Here is an 18,363-nt window from a genome sequence, read left to right as displayed (position 1 = left end):
ACTAGTAGTTGATTAAGACTATGGGTGTGTCTGTACTGAAATCAAAGGTGTGATTGCAGCTCATGTAAGCATTCCCATAGTAGGTTTAATCTAACTAGTGCATAGGAATGAAGACATGGCAACACTGATCCCAGTGTGGGCTCTAGTAATGAGAGTACGTATCGAGGGTTCTGGTCGGGCTTGCGCAGCCTGTACTGCTGGATCTACACCACTAATTTTAGCCGCGTTCACTGGATTATAGCTAACATGGGTATGCCTATACCAGCTCCAAGCACACCTTCAATTGCAGGGTTGACAAACATATTGTGGTGAGCCCTGTCTTCTGATTCTTCCAACTTTGCAGCTGGACTACTGCTGTTACTATTTTTCCTAGTGTCGACTAGGCCTGAGCATGTTCCAGATGCAGGGGGCAGCATGAAAGAGAGCCCGAAACCAAGAATGGTATAAAGGCAAAGGAATCAGGAGGGTGAAAGTTTTAGGGAGAGCATATGGAGTGAGAGGGGCAGTAAAAGGAAAATGAGGGGATAGATATTTAGGGGAAAAGTCCTATGTGGCCTAGTACAGGTAGGTAAAGATTAGGAGCATGAATTTAATTCAGTAAAAGAGGAGACGCTAATGAAGGGATTCAAAGTGATAGGAATGGGGCATATATTGCATGTGTAGACTTCATCTCCCTGATGACCTTGTCATCGAGCTTGAACCTACTAATGACTAACCTCCATGGCTAGGGCCCTACCAGATTCACAGTCCATTTGGGTTAATTTCTTTAAAATAGTCAATGTCATGATTTCAGATATTTAAATCTGAAATTTCACAATGTTGTAACTGTAGGAGCCCTGATCCGAAAGAGGTTGGGGGAGCTGCAAAGCTATTGTCTGTGTGTGTGTGTGTGGGGGGGGGGAGCGGGGCAGAGGGTGTCATGGAATTGCCATCTTTGCTTCTATGCTGCCTTCAGAGCTGGGTGGATGGAGAGTGGCCGCTGCTGGCTGGGCGCCCAGCTGTTAAGGTAGTGCTGCCATCAGGAGCAGCGCAGAAGTAAGGTATGATATTCCCATCCATATTTCTGTACTGCTGCCTTCAGAGTTGGGCCTTTTTACCACTCTTGCTTCTGCGCTGCTGGTGGGGCGCTGCCTTCAGATCTGAACACCTGGCACCGATGCTCTCCATCCACCCAGGCAGCACAGAAGTAAGGGTGCCAATGCCGCAACCCCCTACAATAACCTGGCAACCCCCTTTTGGGTCGGGACCCCCAGTTTGAGAAACACTGGTCTACCCCGTGAATTTGTATAGTATAGGGTAAAAGTATACCAAAGACCAGATTTCACAGAGGAGACCAGATTTCACAGTCCTTGATGCATTTTTCATGGCCAAGAATTGGGTAGGGCCCTGGCATTACACAGCTCTATTTTCCAGATGTGTTGCTGCTGTCTCCTGTTGTCTAACCTCTTGCCCCTATCGCCACCTCTTTAAAAAGAGGTCTGAATTCAGTCACTGGATGCTGTCTGCACCTTTCTGAAGAGAATCAGCGTATCTGTTTAGATCGGGGTTCTCAAACTGGGGTGTCGCAAGCTGTCAGCCTCCACCCCAAACCCTGCTTTGCTTGCAGCATTTATAATGGTGTTAAGTATATAAAAATGTGTTTTTAATTTATAAGTAGGGGTCACACCCAGAGGCTTGTTATATGAAAGGGGTCACCGGTACAAAAGTTTGAGAACCATGGTTTAGATGGAAGAGATAAAACTTACCAGAATTATACTTGTTATCGAGGAAAAGTTTGCTTAAACTGAAAAGTTTGGATCTGTATCCTATTGTCCCATAATTTGCGGATGGTGTTGGGAGCAGTTCAGATTTTGGAGTCAGGAAACTAATTGGACATTTCTTCTCATGTTATATGCCATGATTAACAGATGAGATTCCAAAATCGTAAATAAAATGTGGTTATCCTAGATGTGCTTCATAGGGTCTGAACGGGTTCCTGGAGTCTAGAAGAGTGCCTGATGCAAATTAAAATGGCGTTTCTCAGCTGTCAAAGTAAATAGGGATTTTTTTAATGCTGGTGTTTATATCTGACAAAGTTAGCTGAGTCACGTCACATACTCTGTTGCTCTTACTGTAGAGCTGAAAAGCTCAATATCTCAAGAGGCTCCTCTGCCAGGGAACTGACACCCATCTGCTATCACTTCTTAAGTATAGTTCACGTTGTTTCAATCCTTGTTCAAGCAACAGAAAGATAGTCTCCTTCTTAATTCCTCACCATTTCCTCCCCCTTTTCCCTCACACTAACCCTCATTGGATTAATTCTGCATCCTGTCCATCCTGCCACTTTACATAACAGGCCTCATTTGAGCCATCCATCTTTTCTGAGCAGTGGAAAATGAGTTTGGATTTAAATATGTAAACATCCTTATGCACAAGCTTCTTTACTTTTAATTTATTAAATCTTTTGAGCTTCTAATGTTTGTTTGCAAATTAAAAAATAAATGTGAAATCGGGTGAGAATGTACATATCTGAAGAATTTTCTCAAATGCCATATTTGTATGAAATTTATTCAAATATGGCTGGGCTTTAATTTTATGAAAACATTTTGTTATCAAAGGTAATTTGTTGAGCATCAAGTTATTTTTTTAAAAAGTTGCATTTTTAAAATCTTTGGGAATCTCCACGTTTGCTCTAATAACAAGATTTTAGCAACGTCCTGCATGGTCATATTGCATGTTAATGACATTGATTAACTGTCAGGCAGTGGAAATTGATGAGAAAATGTCCATAGTAAAATTAAATGGCATTACTGAAGACAGTACTGCTGGTTAGGGAGGTGACTAGACCCAGTAGTCTGTTGTAGGAGTATTAATGTGAGCTCCAGGTTTTTTTCACATGATTAAAACGGGCCATCTGTTCTTTGTTAAATGTTTACAAAAACAGCTTTTCTCTAAAAGATTTAAGGAGATGTGGGTCTAGTAAACACTGCAATATTTCTGAGCACCTTTTTCACCTTATTTCAAAGAGCACCAAAAATAATTTTGCCTGCATATCAAACAGGATTAATACCTATTTGTATTTAATCTTTACTGGTTTCTTTTCTGTGGAAGATTAAATTCTGTACCAAGATGCTAAATTATGGCCTCATTTATTACTAAAAACAGTTGGGGGGAAATGATTTGTGTTCTGAAGTGTGCAGGTAAGTTTTCAATCTTTTTGTAAATGTATGTAGTACATATAGTTTTGTAATTTTTTATAAACGGAAAACAGGATTCTGTCATTAGAAATTGTGACCCTGTAACTGTAGTTAATCCAATGTAGATTTAAAGATGAAGAACTATTTGAAATAAGTCCCTATGATAGGTTTAAGCCAATATTCACTGGTAATAACCTGTCCTACCTTCCTTCCCTTCTCAACCCTGTTTAAAAAAAAACAATTCAGACAACTGTTCTAGGGTGGAGAAATGCCTCCTTCAAGCTGCCTCTGATCTCTCAGCCTCCTCCCAGATTTGTGCTGCTCCTACACAGCTTCACACTAGGGAGCAATGTGGGGCTGTCAGTCAGGGATATACAGTTTGGTGCAAAAATGTTAACACACAGTGCACAGAAAATTGGACTTAATCACACCCACTTTTGAAAAGTATAATGCTAAAAATTAAAGATCATATTGATATAAAATTTTAAACGAAAACATTTGCAAAGTAAAATGAGACAAAAGTAATACCAAATGAAAACTAATTAGAGCAGACAGGCTGTTTCACTAATGATGCTTTTGAGGTATGTGAATGAAAATTTCTAGCAATATAGAAATATTTGAATGTATAAGGTATTTTCTTTGGTTGAACTGGGATGCCTATTTTTAATTCTCAATAACCTAGTATTGTGAATAGGAGTTGGTATAACTTTTTTAGATTTTTGGCTTTCCAATTTCATACATAATTGGTGCATGTAATATATAAATTTAAATATTTTAAAGCACCACTTGAGTGAATGTTATATATACGCTTTTTTGAGGTAGTGAGTGGGACTGAAAGAATGTGAAAGTCTACAGGTTAACATTTTACAAAACTTAATTCACTAGTTTTGAGAAGTTCTTAAATGAATGAGATGGGGAACAGTATTTTAAACATTTTAATGTAAAGTCTTGACATGAGGCAGAGAAGTTAAAATTGTGACAGCAATATCCATCAATTTTACATCATAGTACATGGGGAAAGTTGGAGAGAATGTGAGCCTTAACTTCAAATATCCTGGTTTTTACTGGTCTGTTCTAAATAGTTTTTTAATCTTTTGAAAAAAGTCATTCAGGAGATGGAGAGGCAAGGTAAGGCACGGATATTTTTGGATTGCATTAAAAAATGTCATCAAAGCTTGTGTGCGTGCACATTCATTTTGAAATCAGTGGATCAATCCTGTGAACTTTGCTTCACAGGCACACTTTGAAAAGTGGCTAAAATTTAAACATCCTCAGTCTTGTAGTTCATTGAGCAGATACATTGAGAAGACTTTATTGAAACTGTTAATGTTAGTGGCTTGTCTGGCTGCTGGGCATTTTTTTTTTTAAATCCTCATGAATCATTTTTAAAAGAAAAACTCAACTTTGGCTCAAAAGTTAGATCTTTTAAATAAGCTTTTGCAAAACTTAAGATCAATAGAAATGTCTGTTTTTAAAATTCCAACACAGATAGCATTTTTAAACAAGTATTTCCCCTCAGCATTGGAACCAAAACCTGAAGATCTGAATATCTACCAACGAAACTGATTGAATAGAGTTTAATTGTCCAGACTAAGAGCAGTGCTAAAAGCAATCAAGTGGCTTAAACCTAAGCAAGGATATCCAGAACACGAAATCTACTATCTAAAGTGTGATTTAAAAGTCTTTGTGACGATATCCGAAGGCAGCAACCTGGAGGAAAGCCTAGGAGGAGTGTTCACCACCCCAGTCTCCTGGGAAAATGGAAAGTAATGGGATTCCTAGCAGATTGCAAAGTAAATGAACAATGGAGGGAAACATTTGAACTACTCATATACCTTACAGGGTTCTAAATTCACTGTATCATTCAGGAAAAGGATCTGAGTGCCATTGTGGGCAGCTGAGTGAAAACCTTGGCTCAAAGTGCAGTTGCAGTTAAACAAGATTTAAGGATGGGTATATAATGGAGAATAATATGGGGACTATTGTAATGCTTTTATGTAAGTTGATGGGGTGTAGCCTAACCTCGAATGCTGTGTGCAGAAATGGTCGCTTATCTTCCCTGCCCAACCCCCCCCCCCCTTTGGTAAAATTAGAAGGTTCAAAGATTGATAAGTGGGATTATTCCTTCGTAAAACACTTTGAGAGCTATGGATGAAAAGCACTATATAAGACCTTGGTATTTTTATTATTTTTCAGAAAGGAGATGAATAAGATGAAATGATAAAAGTATATAAAATAATGAATGGTATAGGAAAGGTAGATCAAGGGCTTCTGCTTTTTGTCTCATAACACAAGTACAAGGGGACATTAAATTAAATTAAAAGGTGACAAATTCAAAACTAATAAAAGGAAATATTTTTCACATATGTAATTAAACTGTGGAAATCATTGCTACGTGGTGATACTGAGGCCAGAAATTTCGCAAAGTTAAAAAAGAGAGATTGAACACTTGTATGGGTAATAACTTATAATAACTATTTGTATGGATAATAGTTATCACTAATGTGAACAGATTTTGGAAGAGATATTTAACCTCATGCTTCAGAGTGGAAGCCAATTTCTTATAGGGATTTAGGAGGAGACCTAATGTGCAGGCACATATGCCTAACTTCAGGTTGTTTGCACCTTCTTCTGAAGTATCTGTTTGTACTGTCAGATACAGGACTATATGGACCACATGAATGATCTGATTTGGTAATTCCCACGTGTTATCCTGGACTATACTTAGGGATGCCATGTTTTATATTGGCCTCTATCAGTAAGGTGTCTGATAAATTTGAAACAACCTCACTACTTACCTTCCCATGGCTCAGTGATCCCTGTCTTCCAAAAGGCTGGACCTCAGGAAAAGCCTGGTGTAGGGCTATCTTCCGTTTGGAATCAGGCCTGTAATCTCATTCCCTCATCTTGAGAGTGAACAAAAAAAGAAAACAATTCAATGAAACAAAATTCAAAAAGAAATAAGAAAGGAAAACTACACAACGAAATATACAGTTGTAAAAGTAATGCAAGGAAAAGCAGTAATATTGCTCCTTACATTCTCAATAGTGTCATAGCAAACTCTGGATCATCGGACTCTGAGCTGATCTAGTAGGAGATCCCATGGGTGTGGAGGGAAGCTAGTTGCATCTGCATTGATAGTGTGAAGGCATAGCAGGACATAACTCCTTGTCTTCACAGCATTTGTGTGGGTAGTTGTGTAGGGCAGAACTATCTAAAGCACTGAGTGGAACAAAGCAAAAACAAGAATAGGTGCAAACAGACATTCTATACTTGCTCCAGAGTTTTGTGCCAGGAACTGTGGGACACATACAGAGGTGGGCAAACTACGGCCCAGGGAATGCATCAGACCCTCCAGACACTTTAATCTGGCCCTTGAGCTCCCGCTGGGGAGTGGGGTCCGGGGCTTGCCCTGCTCTGGCACTCCAGCCGGGGAGCAGGGTCAGGGGCTTGTCCCACTCCACGTGGTTTCCAGAAGCAGCAGCATGCCTCCCCTTCAGCTCCTATGTGTGGGGCAGCCAGGAGGCTCTGCACACTGCCCCTGCCCCAAGCGCTGCCCCCACAGCTCCCATTGGCCAGGAACCGCAGCCAATGGGAGCTGAGGGGCAGCACCTGCGGACGGGGCAGCACCTAGAGCCGCCTGGCCGCACCTCTGCATAGGAGCCGGAGTGGGGATGTGCTGCTGCTTCTGGAAGCTACTTGAGGTAAGTGCTACCTGTAGCCTGCACCCCGATCCCCTCTCGTGCCCCAACCCCCCTATCCCAGCCCTGATCCCCCTCCCACCCACCAAACCCCTCAGTTCTAGCCCGGAGCAGCCTCCTGCGCTCCCAACCCGTCATCCCCAGCCCCACCCCAGAGCCTGCACCCCCAGCCAGATCCCTTGCCTTCACCCCTCCACCCCCCACACACACATCCCAACCCTCTGCGCCAGCTGGAGCCCTCACCCCATCCTGCACCAACCCTCAATTTCATGAGCATTCATGGCCCGCCATACAATTTCCATACCCAGATGTGACCCTTGGGCCAAAAAGTTTGCCCACCCCGGACATGTACAGCAGATAGGTAATGCTTTCGAGGAGTGCTGTGTGAGAGCATGGTACACTCAAAACACTGGTACACCCATGGAACATGGTACACTCAGAACAGCATGGATGTTTTTGTATTAGTCCTCCTTTTTGCCCGATCTGCAGAGGATAAGAGTCCATTACTACCCCACCTAGAGAACCATGGCTCTTCAGCGTATACTGTAAAAGATCATGCTCTTAGCTCTGGAGGTCCTCAGTTCAATCCTTGGGATGTTGGTCAAAATGTTGATGTCATGCATGCACTAGTGTGAATGGCACTGATGCAGTTCTCTTGTGTAAATGCACCCTATGATTGTGTCCTATTAATTTTCTAGCTGTATATATAGAAGCCAAAGTTAATACTTATTTTCAGATGACAAGTTCCATGTAAGTAAGTAACTTTTCCCAGATTACTCATACAAAATAGCTGTTACCAGAATATAGGAAAGTCTTATATAAACAACTTTTTATTTCAGAGATGGACAACTTTAGAATAGCAGAGGGCCATAAAATCCACTAAAAACCCCTTTGGTGGGCGATAAAGAAAACAGCCTCCCTCCCCCAAAAATTAAATATCGAGCCAGGTTGCTGTGGTGCACAGTCTTTTAGTAAGTGTTACTGCCTCATCAGCACAGTGTATCTGTCCCATGCCTCCCAGCTCGTTACTGCCTACCCATTAATGATTTGGGAGCTGAAAGCCAATGAGGTTTCAGCCAGGGTCTTCACTCTCCACCAAGCATAGGAAGTAACCAGAGCTTAGATGTCATGGGACGGAGTTGGAGCCTGTGTTGAAGGGGAGCAGAGTGGAGGCAGAGATTGGGGTCAGCAGGACCTCATGTTTCAAGTCGTAATGGCAGTCAAATTTGGCCTGGCTGGCCCTCCATCATGCCACCATGGAAGGGGCTCTGCTGTTACGCCACCCAGCTTATGCCACTGCCAGCTCCCCTGCCCCCCTCAACTCCCAGCCCTCCAAAATACATTCACCAGCTTCATATGGTCAGGCTAAATAAAACAAGCTGGTTGGCTGGATGAGGCCAATGTCTGTCTTATTTTTTCATTTTTAAGTATAAGTGAATTTTATTTGGTTTATGAAATTTTGTTTGTGGATTTATACCTTTTTATATGGCGTTTTTAAGAATAATTTTATACTTGCAATATTCAGTACTTTATAGCTGATCTGCAACAACCTTACCCGCAGCATAGCAATGCTTACAATTATTGTACAATATTTGTTTGAAATGTTACCAATTAACTTCACCTTCTGTTTTCTCGTCTCCCTCCATGACCTCTCAGCCCTAAAATAGAGAGCTTTAAGTAAACAATTTTATGGACAACAAATGTGTGTTTTTATTATGCTATACTAATTTAATGCCTATTTGTATTTCTTAGCATTCTCCATCGGAGCCCTTTGTAGAGAAACCAGTGCCGGATATGACTCAGGTTAGTGGACTGAATACCCAGCTAGTGAAAAATGATGATTACCTGCCACCGATTGAACAGCAGCCTCAGCAAAAGAAGAAGAAAAAGAAAAACAATCACATTCTTGCAGAGGGTCCTAGTAAAGGTTTTGGTAAGGAAGATTTTCCTGGTGGTCTTGACAGCCAGGATCAAACCAGGAACTCATTGGATTGCTCCCAAGAAGAGAAAAAGAAAAAGAAAAAGCCCAAGTCAAAAAAGGAGCTGAAGGATCCTAAAGAACCCAAGGAAAAGAAGGAGCCTAAGGAACCCAAGCCTCCCAAAACCCCCAAGCCTCCCAAAGAGCCAAAGGAAAAGAAAGCAAAAAATACCACACCAAAACCCAAGACCAGCAAAAAGACAAGGTAGGTCAGGAAATACCTCTTTGGGTATTTGTACTGTATGTATTTGTGGGATTTAAAAAAAAAAAATACAAAAAGAATGGGGGAAATAATTTTGTTGGCTCGGGATTGTACCAATTTTAATTATTTTTTCCCTTTTTTTTAAAAAAAAATGGGAGGGGCAAAAAACCCACACAGCCCTAAGTGAAATAGTTATGCTGATACAAAAATTGTAGCCTCTCTAACCCTGTTTCCTCGTAGTTGGAACAGGAGAATGATCTCCACTTGGCTTCGTGATCCCTTTTAGGATCAGGGTTAAAATCCTAGTAGGCCATATAAGAGAGATCAAATCGCAGTACTGTACAGTCATTCCAAAGCAAACCCTCCTTCCCTCCCAAAAAAAAATTATCACGAGTACAAATGTTCACTGAGAAAACTGAGAAGGGAAAAATATTAAAACTGATTTTTTCATTTGTATCTAAAATTTCTTACAACTGTTCTGAACCTGTTCCAAACATCTGAATCTGTTTTTCAAGATGTGGCTAATGTTAGAAAATATATAACTTCCAGATGGAAGCACAGCCAGACCTGGTTAATCCAAATCAGTTTGCAGAATCCATTTGTATTAAGATTAAAAACAATTTTGATTAACAAATCTGATTTGCATGTATTCTGCAAGGTTGGTTACTGTTTAATTCTTTCTAATACAGATATATGGATAAATGAAGCTCAGATAGTATGGACTTCTAGTAAGAATGAAAGGTTAGTCGGGTAGATAGCAAAACTAGTGTTTATTGAAGAATCTGTGTAAATAGGCAGGGTGAAGTGTTTTGTAAAAGCTTTCACAAAAAGAAAAGGAGGACTTGTGGCACCTTAGAGACTAACAAATTTATTTGAGCATAAACTTTCGTGAGCTACAGCTCACTTCATCGGCATCCGATGAAGTGAGCTGTAGCTCACGAAAGCTTATGCTCAAATAAATTTGTTAGTCTCTAAGGTGCCACATGTCGTCCTTTTCTTTTTGTGAATACAGACTAACACGGCTGCTACTCTGAAACCTGTAAAAGCTTTATTAGCTTTTCAGTACAGTTGAACCTACTTATAATTTACAAAAAAAAATGTATTACTGTAGTTTAATGTTCAGGTACATGTTACTGAATCTAGGTAGTGGACTGAACAGCTTTCCCACTGTAGTCTTTTGAAACTAGAGTACTGTATCAGCTAAATGAAAAGATTAGTTTGCCTGGGGACAGGATATTCATATTTTTTGGGTTTTGCGAAGTTTTTTTGTCTTTTTTAAAGGCCACAAAGGGAAGGGACTATTTTATGATTATCTAATTCAGCCTCTCACCATAACACAGGTCTCACCCTGCCATTCCTACATCAAGAACTGAAAAACTTGAGATTTATTAAAAAAAAACAAAACTTCTCATTGCAAACCTTTTCAGCTAGGTTCTATGAATATAGTTTCTATAGACAGTCTTTCAGAATTTAATAATGTTTAACAAACCAAGGTTAGAAAGAACTTGGTTCCAAAATATATGTAGTTTCCTATGAATTGGGATTGACATCAGGCCTCAATATTTGAGATGCCACATAACCCAGGGTGATAAGTCTGTGCAGGGTCACACCAAGTGAAGGCATGGGACCACACTTTGCGGGCAGGGGAGTGGACTCTCCTTTCAGGAAACAGAGCTGCTCTCTTGCATGCCTGTGGGGGGGGGAGACTTTATTCTTTTTCCTCCTACCTTTGCAGTATCCCTTGCAATTGGATGGGTGAATTTTGTAATACTTCTCATAGTTGCAAAGTTATATTCTTACCACTCTTTGGGAAACATGTACATGGGATCATGAACAACACTTGCAGCCTCTTACCCCAATAGGCAAGACTGTTTAAGAAAAGTGTACTTGCCCAGTCAGTCACAGCCTTGATTCATTATTGCCAAATGTACTTTTCAAGTCCAGATTCACTTCAGTCTATCTGCTTTGATAGCTTCAGTATCTGGGAGGTAAACATTGTCAAAGAACCTGCTGACTTAGGAAGGGTAACGGATTGCTAAGGAATATGACTTCTGTGAAAGATATTTACCTGCTTTTGCCACGCAATGCCACCGACTAGGAAATCTGTCCAGTAACATTTGTAATTGAATCAAAGTTTTAAGTAAATCAACAGGCTAAACCAATAATCTGTTGAGCCACAGTGCTTCAGCTAGTCAGAGGAATCTTAAGGAATGCATCTTGATCTTGCTATAGTGCTACCTCACTAGGAAGGCTATAACATCACAATAGCAGAGATGACTAAAATGGATGCACCTAAATGTAAATTGAGTGGCAAAGGATAATTACATAAATCGAATATGTGGTGCTGAAGGTGATGGGGTGTTTTGGCTATGTTAGTGCTCGTTATATTATCATAGTAGCTTGCTTCTAGGCATTGGATTACAGTAGTGGCAATTTTGCGTTTGGAAAGTTCTGTGATACTGGTTACTTTCAATCTCTAATAAACTAACTTGAGTTTATGTAAAAAGCCATTTTCTTAGGGGATGGGATAAGTGTTTGAAATGAGAGAGAATTCAGAGACCATCAGAGGTGTCTCTCTACATACAACATATGAGACATTTCCATTATTCAAATTCGGTTGGAAAAGGGTAACCCCTTTTACTGGATCATTCAAAAAGTATTGCTACATAGATAGTACACAGACAGAGGCAGAAACTGCCACTGAAGTGAAAGGATGAAAAAATAAATTGAATTCAATTATAAAATGGGCAATATATACTAAAGTAGCAGATTATTCTAATCAATATGCATACTTTTATTAAAACAGCACATCAGAATTAACTAGCCATGTAATCCTCTTATCGACCATGAAAGTATAGAAAAATCTTGAAATCGTCCCTCCTCCTTTCTTTGGAGTAAACCTTGAAGAAATGTGTAAACTGCCGGGTAGAGATACACCTTAATCACATGGTGAACAAAACAGATGGATAACAGAAGAAGTTGACTTTTGTAGTGCTCATGTGAAATACATTTCCAGTGACATCCCAGAAATCTAGGAAACTTCAAAATACTTCAAAAGTGAATTTCATTGTACAGTTGGTACTTTTGGAAAGCAAATCCATGGACTAGGATGGCATGGTTTAACTTCCTGTGGCTGTTAGCGTGACCCTACAAGCAATAGTAAAAGGAGGCTGGAAGAAATGAAGGGGAAAAAAATCTTTCTCTCTATAAATCAGTTCAAGATCACTGTAGCCATATAATATTTTTGAGAGATTTCAAAATTTTGGGCCCTGAGTACAGATAAGATAGTATCCAAAAACATTCTTTCAGTATATTAACTACATGTGTGCCAAGGATTATGTGGGTCACTAAAGTCTGCCAATTTTCCTTTTAGTAATCTGGGCTACCAGACTGAAAGAAATTTGTTCTTCCCTGCTGCCATTGTTTCTATTAGTTATTTCAACTGAATATAAAACATCTAAAAAGCTTTTGGTTTTTCTAAAAGCTTTTAGAAAATGTTTCACTATATCCCTGGTTGTACAGAAATTTTGTCAGTGCCAGCATTTGGGGGAGAGGGAGTAGTAAGTTTTTTGTCTGTCTCTGTGTCTTCAGGAAAACGTCCATTAGTTTTGAGGAAGATGGGGAAATGTACACTTCTGAAATGCCCAGAATCTACTCCTAAAGTCCATGCAGCTCTCCTTAAAGCAGTCACTTAAGGTGCAGTCTACATTATGTATGAGAGTCAGATTACTTGGTTATTACATGGTTGTTTGTGACCTAGTTACAATGTGGTTAACACTTCTAGTGTGGGGACTTTAACCTAAATGCAAGGTTTTAGTCCAGTTATGGGACACAGTAGGCCCATTCATAACCAATATCTTGAGCCGGGCACAGGATAACCATGTTGTAACAAAGCCCCCTGGCTCTTTATATTTGTATTGCAAAACAGCCCTGTGCAAGGGACACAATTAAGTTTGGCAAAAAGAAAAGGAGGACTTGTGGCACCTTAGAGTCCAACAAATTTATTTGAGCATAAGCTTTCGTGAGCAACAGCTAACTTCATCGGATTCATTCAGTGGATTTTCCACTGAATGCATCCGATGAAGTGAGCTGTAGCTCACGAAAGCTTATGCTCAAATAAATTTGTTGGTCTCTAAGGTGCCACAAGTCCTCCTTTTCTTTTTGCGGATACAGACTAACACGGCTGCTACCTGTAATTAAGTTTGGGAGGATTTGTGTGTTAAAGCCTTCTCTCTACCTGTTATCAAGAGGACTAAACCTAAGCAAAACGCCATAACAAAGATGGAGTCTAGGGCAGCATCTTGCTTGGTGAATAAAAGGAACCATTGGCTTTTTCACCCTCAGAGCTCTTGGACCCTGCTGGGGGAACTCTTGTCTTTTGTATCACCTTGACTAGTGAGTGTTTACTAAATTCTGAATTACTGTGTATATCCAAGTAATTACCTTCTGGAATGAAGCTCCTCTCTCCTTCCTGCAGTCCAAAGCTACTGGAATGGGGTGGTGGTAATGCAACATTCTCGTCTACAGAGGATGGAAGCAGACTTCCATCTCCACCAGAAATGGGAGAGAGGATCATTCATCCCTGCAGGGCATTCTGATGTGTCTTCTGCTTGCAGCACATAAGCAGAGCGCTAGTCGCGAGACTCATCCACTTTCCTTGAGTGCATGCCTGCAGTGCTCTGGGTTGGCATGGCGCTCCCCTACTCTATTGTCAGGTGGACTGGGGAGCAGAACTCGACTGGGGAGCAGGGTTGTTTGCTGAATTCATTTTTGTAGGGCAAGTGCTTGCATATTAATTTTTTCAGGTTTTCCCTTTATTGCAGGGTTCATTTTAGAAATTTGTCTGTGGGCTAGTGTCCCACAAATGAAAAAAGAAAGATCTGAATCTTAACCATAGGATTTATTTATTTGGATTTTTGGACAACAATAAGAGTACCCATCCAATATTTTGGTCAACCTTGACACTCTTTTAAATTACACTAATGAATAAACAGACCAGTTAGTAATCCCTGAGTAGATTAAATAACCCAGCAACAGTACGTTTATAACAAGAACTAGTTGACCTCCCTGCTCAATCCTTTGGAGCCTGCCATGCTGTTTTTTTGATACTTTCAAGTCGCATGATTCAGCAATCCCAGTTTGTGATGCATTGACCTGGCTCTTCTGGTGATGGTTTATTGTCTGACTTACAAAAAGCACTATTTTGTTGGGATACATATTGTCTCCAACTTCAGTTCTTTCTTCCTGTTGTCATGCTTTTCTTCTCTTGCTGTCATTCTTTTATTATTGTTGTCCCCCATTGCCATTCTGATGTCTGTGCTGCTAGTGATTTTATTTGGGACAGTATGGTATGCTGCCTTAAGGAATAAGAACATTCAACACAAAGTTAGTATTGGATACTGGATTCCGAATCATGTAATCTGAAATGATGCCTGGTATATAGGCTTTAAATAAAAAGGCTATTTTTAACAGCAAATTCTGATGATTTATTTATTATTATTTTTTAAACTGTGCCAGGTTGATGCATTCTGTTTGGTGTCTGGAACCACTTGGCCTGTGAGGCCTTGTGCCTATGACCTAAATACTGTATGTACAAGTAGCCTATCTCATTATCTTGAATTTATTCCAAAAATTTAGGAAATACCATCCTGTACATACTGATATTTAATACAGGCACCTAAGGTATTAAAGTCAGTTTTTAGATGTCTAACATAGGTTTTAGATACCTAAATTTGTATTTAGGCACCTAACTTTATGTACCTACATCTAAAAATTGAGCCCTAAATACCTGAACTATCTAAACTCTGAATGGGGTGTTTTTTATTAGCAGGTGGATTTAACTAGTTAGGTAGAAAAGCAGGTTGTAAGGGATCCACTTAGCAGTTATGAACATTAGAGCTGATTTGTTAAACATGGAGAGGAAAGCAAGATTGTTGACAGCTTCAGGAAGTGTTTGTTTCAACCCACCAGGTGAAGTCACCTCCCAGTGGGCCTACAGCATGACTATAGTATGGATGCAAATCCTCACTCAGTTTAGAGATTGAGCCTTGTTGCTTTTGTAGTTTCCTTCACCCTTTCTCTTCTAAATGATGTAGTGGATAAATAGATTTTAAAAAATAATTGTAATTATTGAACAATGGAATCTGCAATTTACTTGTTCATTAAAGCCAAATATAGGACTTGTAGAAAAATTACTGTCATGAAGCAATTTAGATTTTCCCCCCCACGTGAATAGTACTTCTATATGTACCTGCTTTGCAGCAGACCTGGCATGAGGATGATTTGAAATCCTGTCCAAATTACTTAGTACGTATCTCCTGTTACTAAGAGAGACTTGGGGGAGTTGAAGCACAGCTTGTATATGTAGGTCATAAAAGGCACATATGAAGGTGTTTAGCTCACACCCTCTACTGTTACTAAGAGGGGAAGGTCTAATAGAGTTCAGAAAGAAATCTTTGTGTAGTTAAATCTGCTACAAGTACCTCACTTGGATGCATATTCTTTGTCTGAATCTTCCTGTGTGATAAGCCTTTGGAGATGCTGTATGACTTGAACAAATTTGTGAACATTCCATAGAGCATTCTTAGGAAGGGCAGACAGAGGATCATTAGCACTTTCTTGCCTTTCAGCAAATTGATATTTTACCAAACCTGGGCTATGCTGTTCTTCAGGACATTAAGGCTGTTATTCATATGTGATAGTGCACCCAGGGCACAGTAACTACTACTAAATTAAATTGTATGTTTTGCTCTGATTTATAGAGGTCACCAGTGAAAAGTACTAGCCTGTCAACTTACTTTACCTGGCAATGGTTCAACTCCCTGACAAGCTTACCTTTGATTTAAACAAATTTGAGAAATATGTAAAGTTTTGGAAGCAGTTTTGCACTGATTTGATAAAAGAAACCACAAAACGCTGCAGCGCAGGTGTTGAGAATGTTTGAAAGCTGATTGAGAGAAGCAGATGGCTTTAGTCAGTGGCATCCAGCCAAAAGAGCAGGTGCTGGTCATGTGACCACTGGTTACCAGGGTAATCTGATTGCTCTTGGCGTGCAGATGAAAGGAAAGGGGCCCAGTGTTCAGCTGTAGTATTGTATAATTTGTGGCAGTTAGAGCGGAAATAAATGCTGGAAATGGAGCCTCATAGTAGGGGAGACTTCTGTCCATGTGTAGCATGCACACTAGGACGATTGGAAGGGGAACTGTTTTATAGATTATTTATTTTTTTAATGATTTGTCTTATGTGGTTCTTTCAGTGGTACCAAACTCTTTAGAACGTTGTCAGAATTTGAGATTTTTTTTGAAAGCTAAACTGTATTACTGTGCCCTAGAACTTTGCTCTAATTAAGTTTTATTTTTTAATTTCCCAATATATTAATGTGTAAACATACAAATCTCTTGTGAACATTGTTTTTAAATATATAGCCTTGTTACAAAGCAGGAAAAATACATCCTAGAAATTCTTAAAACCAAGTATATTTGTATTTGTATGATTTGTTTTACAAACCTTAATAATATAAATATGCTCTCATTTGATAAATGCTTAAATCAATTGAAGTTTGTTTCTTATTAGATGTTACAGAATTGAACATTACCACTTTTTTCCAACTAGCATCCCTGATATGCAATTATGAATGTAAATAAATGGAAGCTGTTTAAAAGTTCTTGAGATGTCTGCCTATTTCAGTTTTTCACTTGACAAATTTGAGTATGATTCTACATAAAATGTTTTTTTTTTTTTAAATGTTTCAGCACGAATGTTAGCCACTCTTTGTTGCAGGTTTGACAGATGATTGCTTTTAGACATGGAGGGGAAAAGAGCACATATATAGAACACACAAATCTACTTAAAACTTCAAAAATTGAGCACATTTTAAATTGCTCATAAATTTCCCCCCCTCAATCTTACATTTTTTGGTTTCATTTTAAGAATTTGACCTATATAATGTTCAAAATCCCCTAGTATTTAATTGGAAGATGGAGATTTTGAGGTATGTCTTCTCAGGTATGTAGTTTCTTTAAATTAAGTTTATATGCACAGACAGTGTTAAATACAGTGAGAGGATTATACAAAATACCCAACTCCTTGGAAGCTTGAATCTATTTAAAAAACAACCAAAAACTCCACAATTCCCCCTGCCCCCCAATCACATTAGTGTGGTAGTGATGTAGCCTTTCTTGTGAATCTTCAGCTATTGGTGTTTCTCACACAGAGAGAGAGAGAGTTAAAAAGCACTTGAGAACTTGGGCAGAGGCAGGTTAGGAAAGAAATCATTTTGGCTACCATGGACAATTACAGACCTAGTCAGGTGAAGTGAAATGTAATTAATCCCTGCTGCACAAACTGACCACACCTACAAATTATGGTGGCACTAATTGTCTGGGTATGTCTGATCTGAGACTTGCAATAAAAACTGTCCTGCCTCAGTTTCCTTGTAAACACCATGAAACTAAAGAATAAAAAGGATGATTTGCTCATTACGTTCACTATTTTGATAAATTTCTCCTATGACTCTGCTCAGCTGATTCTTCTCCATACTTGCATTTTAAGAAAAATGCACGTAGTGATCATACATTCTACTTTTCCTCAGCTTTATCATGGAGCTCAACGATTTGGAATTCGCAAAGATATTGAAGTGGAAGTCCAGTTTTCATTTTAGCCACTCATTTTACTCTTATCAAATATTCTAGTCAATTCATCCAACATTAAGTGCAGGCCACATCAGCAGCTTGACCTTGGCAAAGGGAAGTAAGGTGTCATGCTAAAAAGGTCAAAGGGAAGTATATAAAATAACAGTGGTCAATGATATTTTAAAGATTTGTTTAGCTCCTGAAAATAAGGCAAAGTGATTAGAGTAGCAAAATAACTAGGGATAAATATGCCTTCATAGTTCAACATAGTATAATAGTACATTATTATTTATATTTTTCTCACTCAATCACTAATCAAAGATATTTGTTTTAGTAACAAGAAACCAGACTCAGAAACTAGTGCAGTGAAGAAAAAGGTCAACAAGGGAAAGGAAGGTTCTGAAAACTCGGATTTAGAGAAAACACCACCACCATCTCCTCATGAAGAAGAAGATGACCCAGGTGTTCAGGTAATGCCATTATTTTGACATTCAAAACATAATTATTTAGCAATGGGTAACTATATATGTGTGTATATGTATATATATATATATATATACGTATAAAACATAAACTGTGACTCCATTAGTGAGATGCTTTTAAGATATTTTCTTTGTTGGCTGAAACAGTATATCAAGAAAGGAAAGAATCAGAGATCGCAGTGGAGAATAGTGTG

The 18,363-nt window shown here is 39.2% G+C and overlaps 1 protein-coding gene across 6 annotated transcripts in view; it reads left to right on the top strand.

Annotated features, from left to right (window-relative positions):
* The window catches only part of CHD7 (chromodomain helicase DNA binding protein 7), a 185,565-nt gene that overhangs the window by 107,484 nt on the left and 59,718 nt on the right, over positions 1-18,363 (top strand). For all 6 annotated transcript variants that reach the window (XM_073331067.1, XM_073331068.1, XM_073331064.1 and 3 more), the window contains 2 exons: positions 8,630-9,060; positions 18,022-18,157. In XM_073331067.1, coding sequence (XP_073187168.1) covers positions 8,630-9,060; positions 18,022-18,157 — 567 coding nt within the window. The remainder of the gene's footprint in view (positions 1-8,629; positions 9,061-18,021; positions 18,158-18,363) is intronic.

Source organism: Lepidochelys kempii, chromosome 2 (genome assembly GCF_965140265.1).
Source record: "Lepidochelys kempii isolate rLepKem1 chromosome 2, rLepKem1.hap2, whole genome shotgun sequence".
NCBI classification, from domain to species: Eukaryota; Metazoa; Chordata; order Testudines; family Cheloniidae; genus Lepidochelys; species Lepidochelys kempii.
The sequence above is the reverse complement of the archived record's forward strand: the minus strand, read 5'-3'. Positions and strand labels throughout refer to the sequence as shown.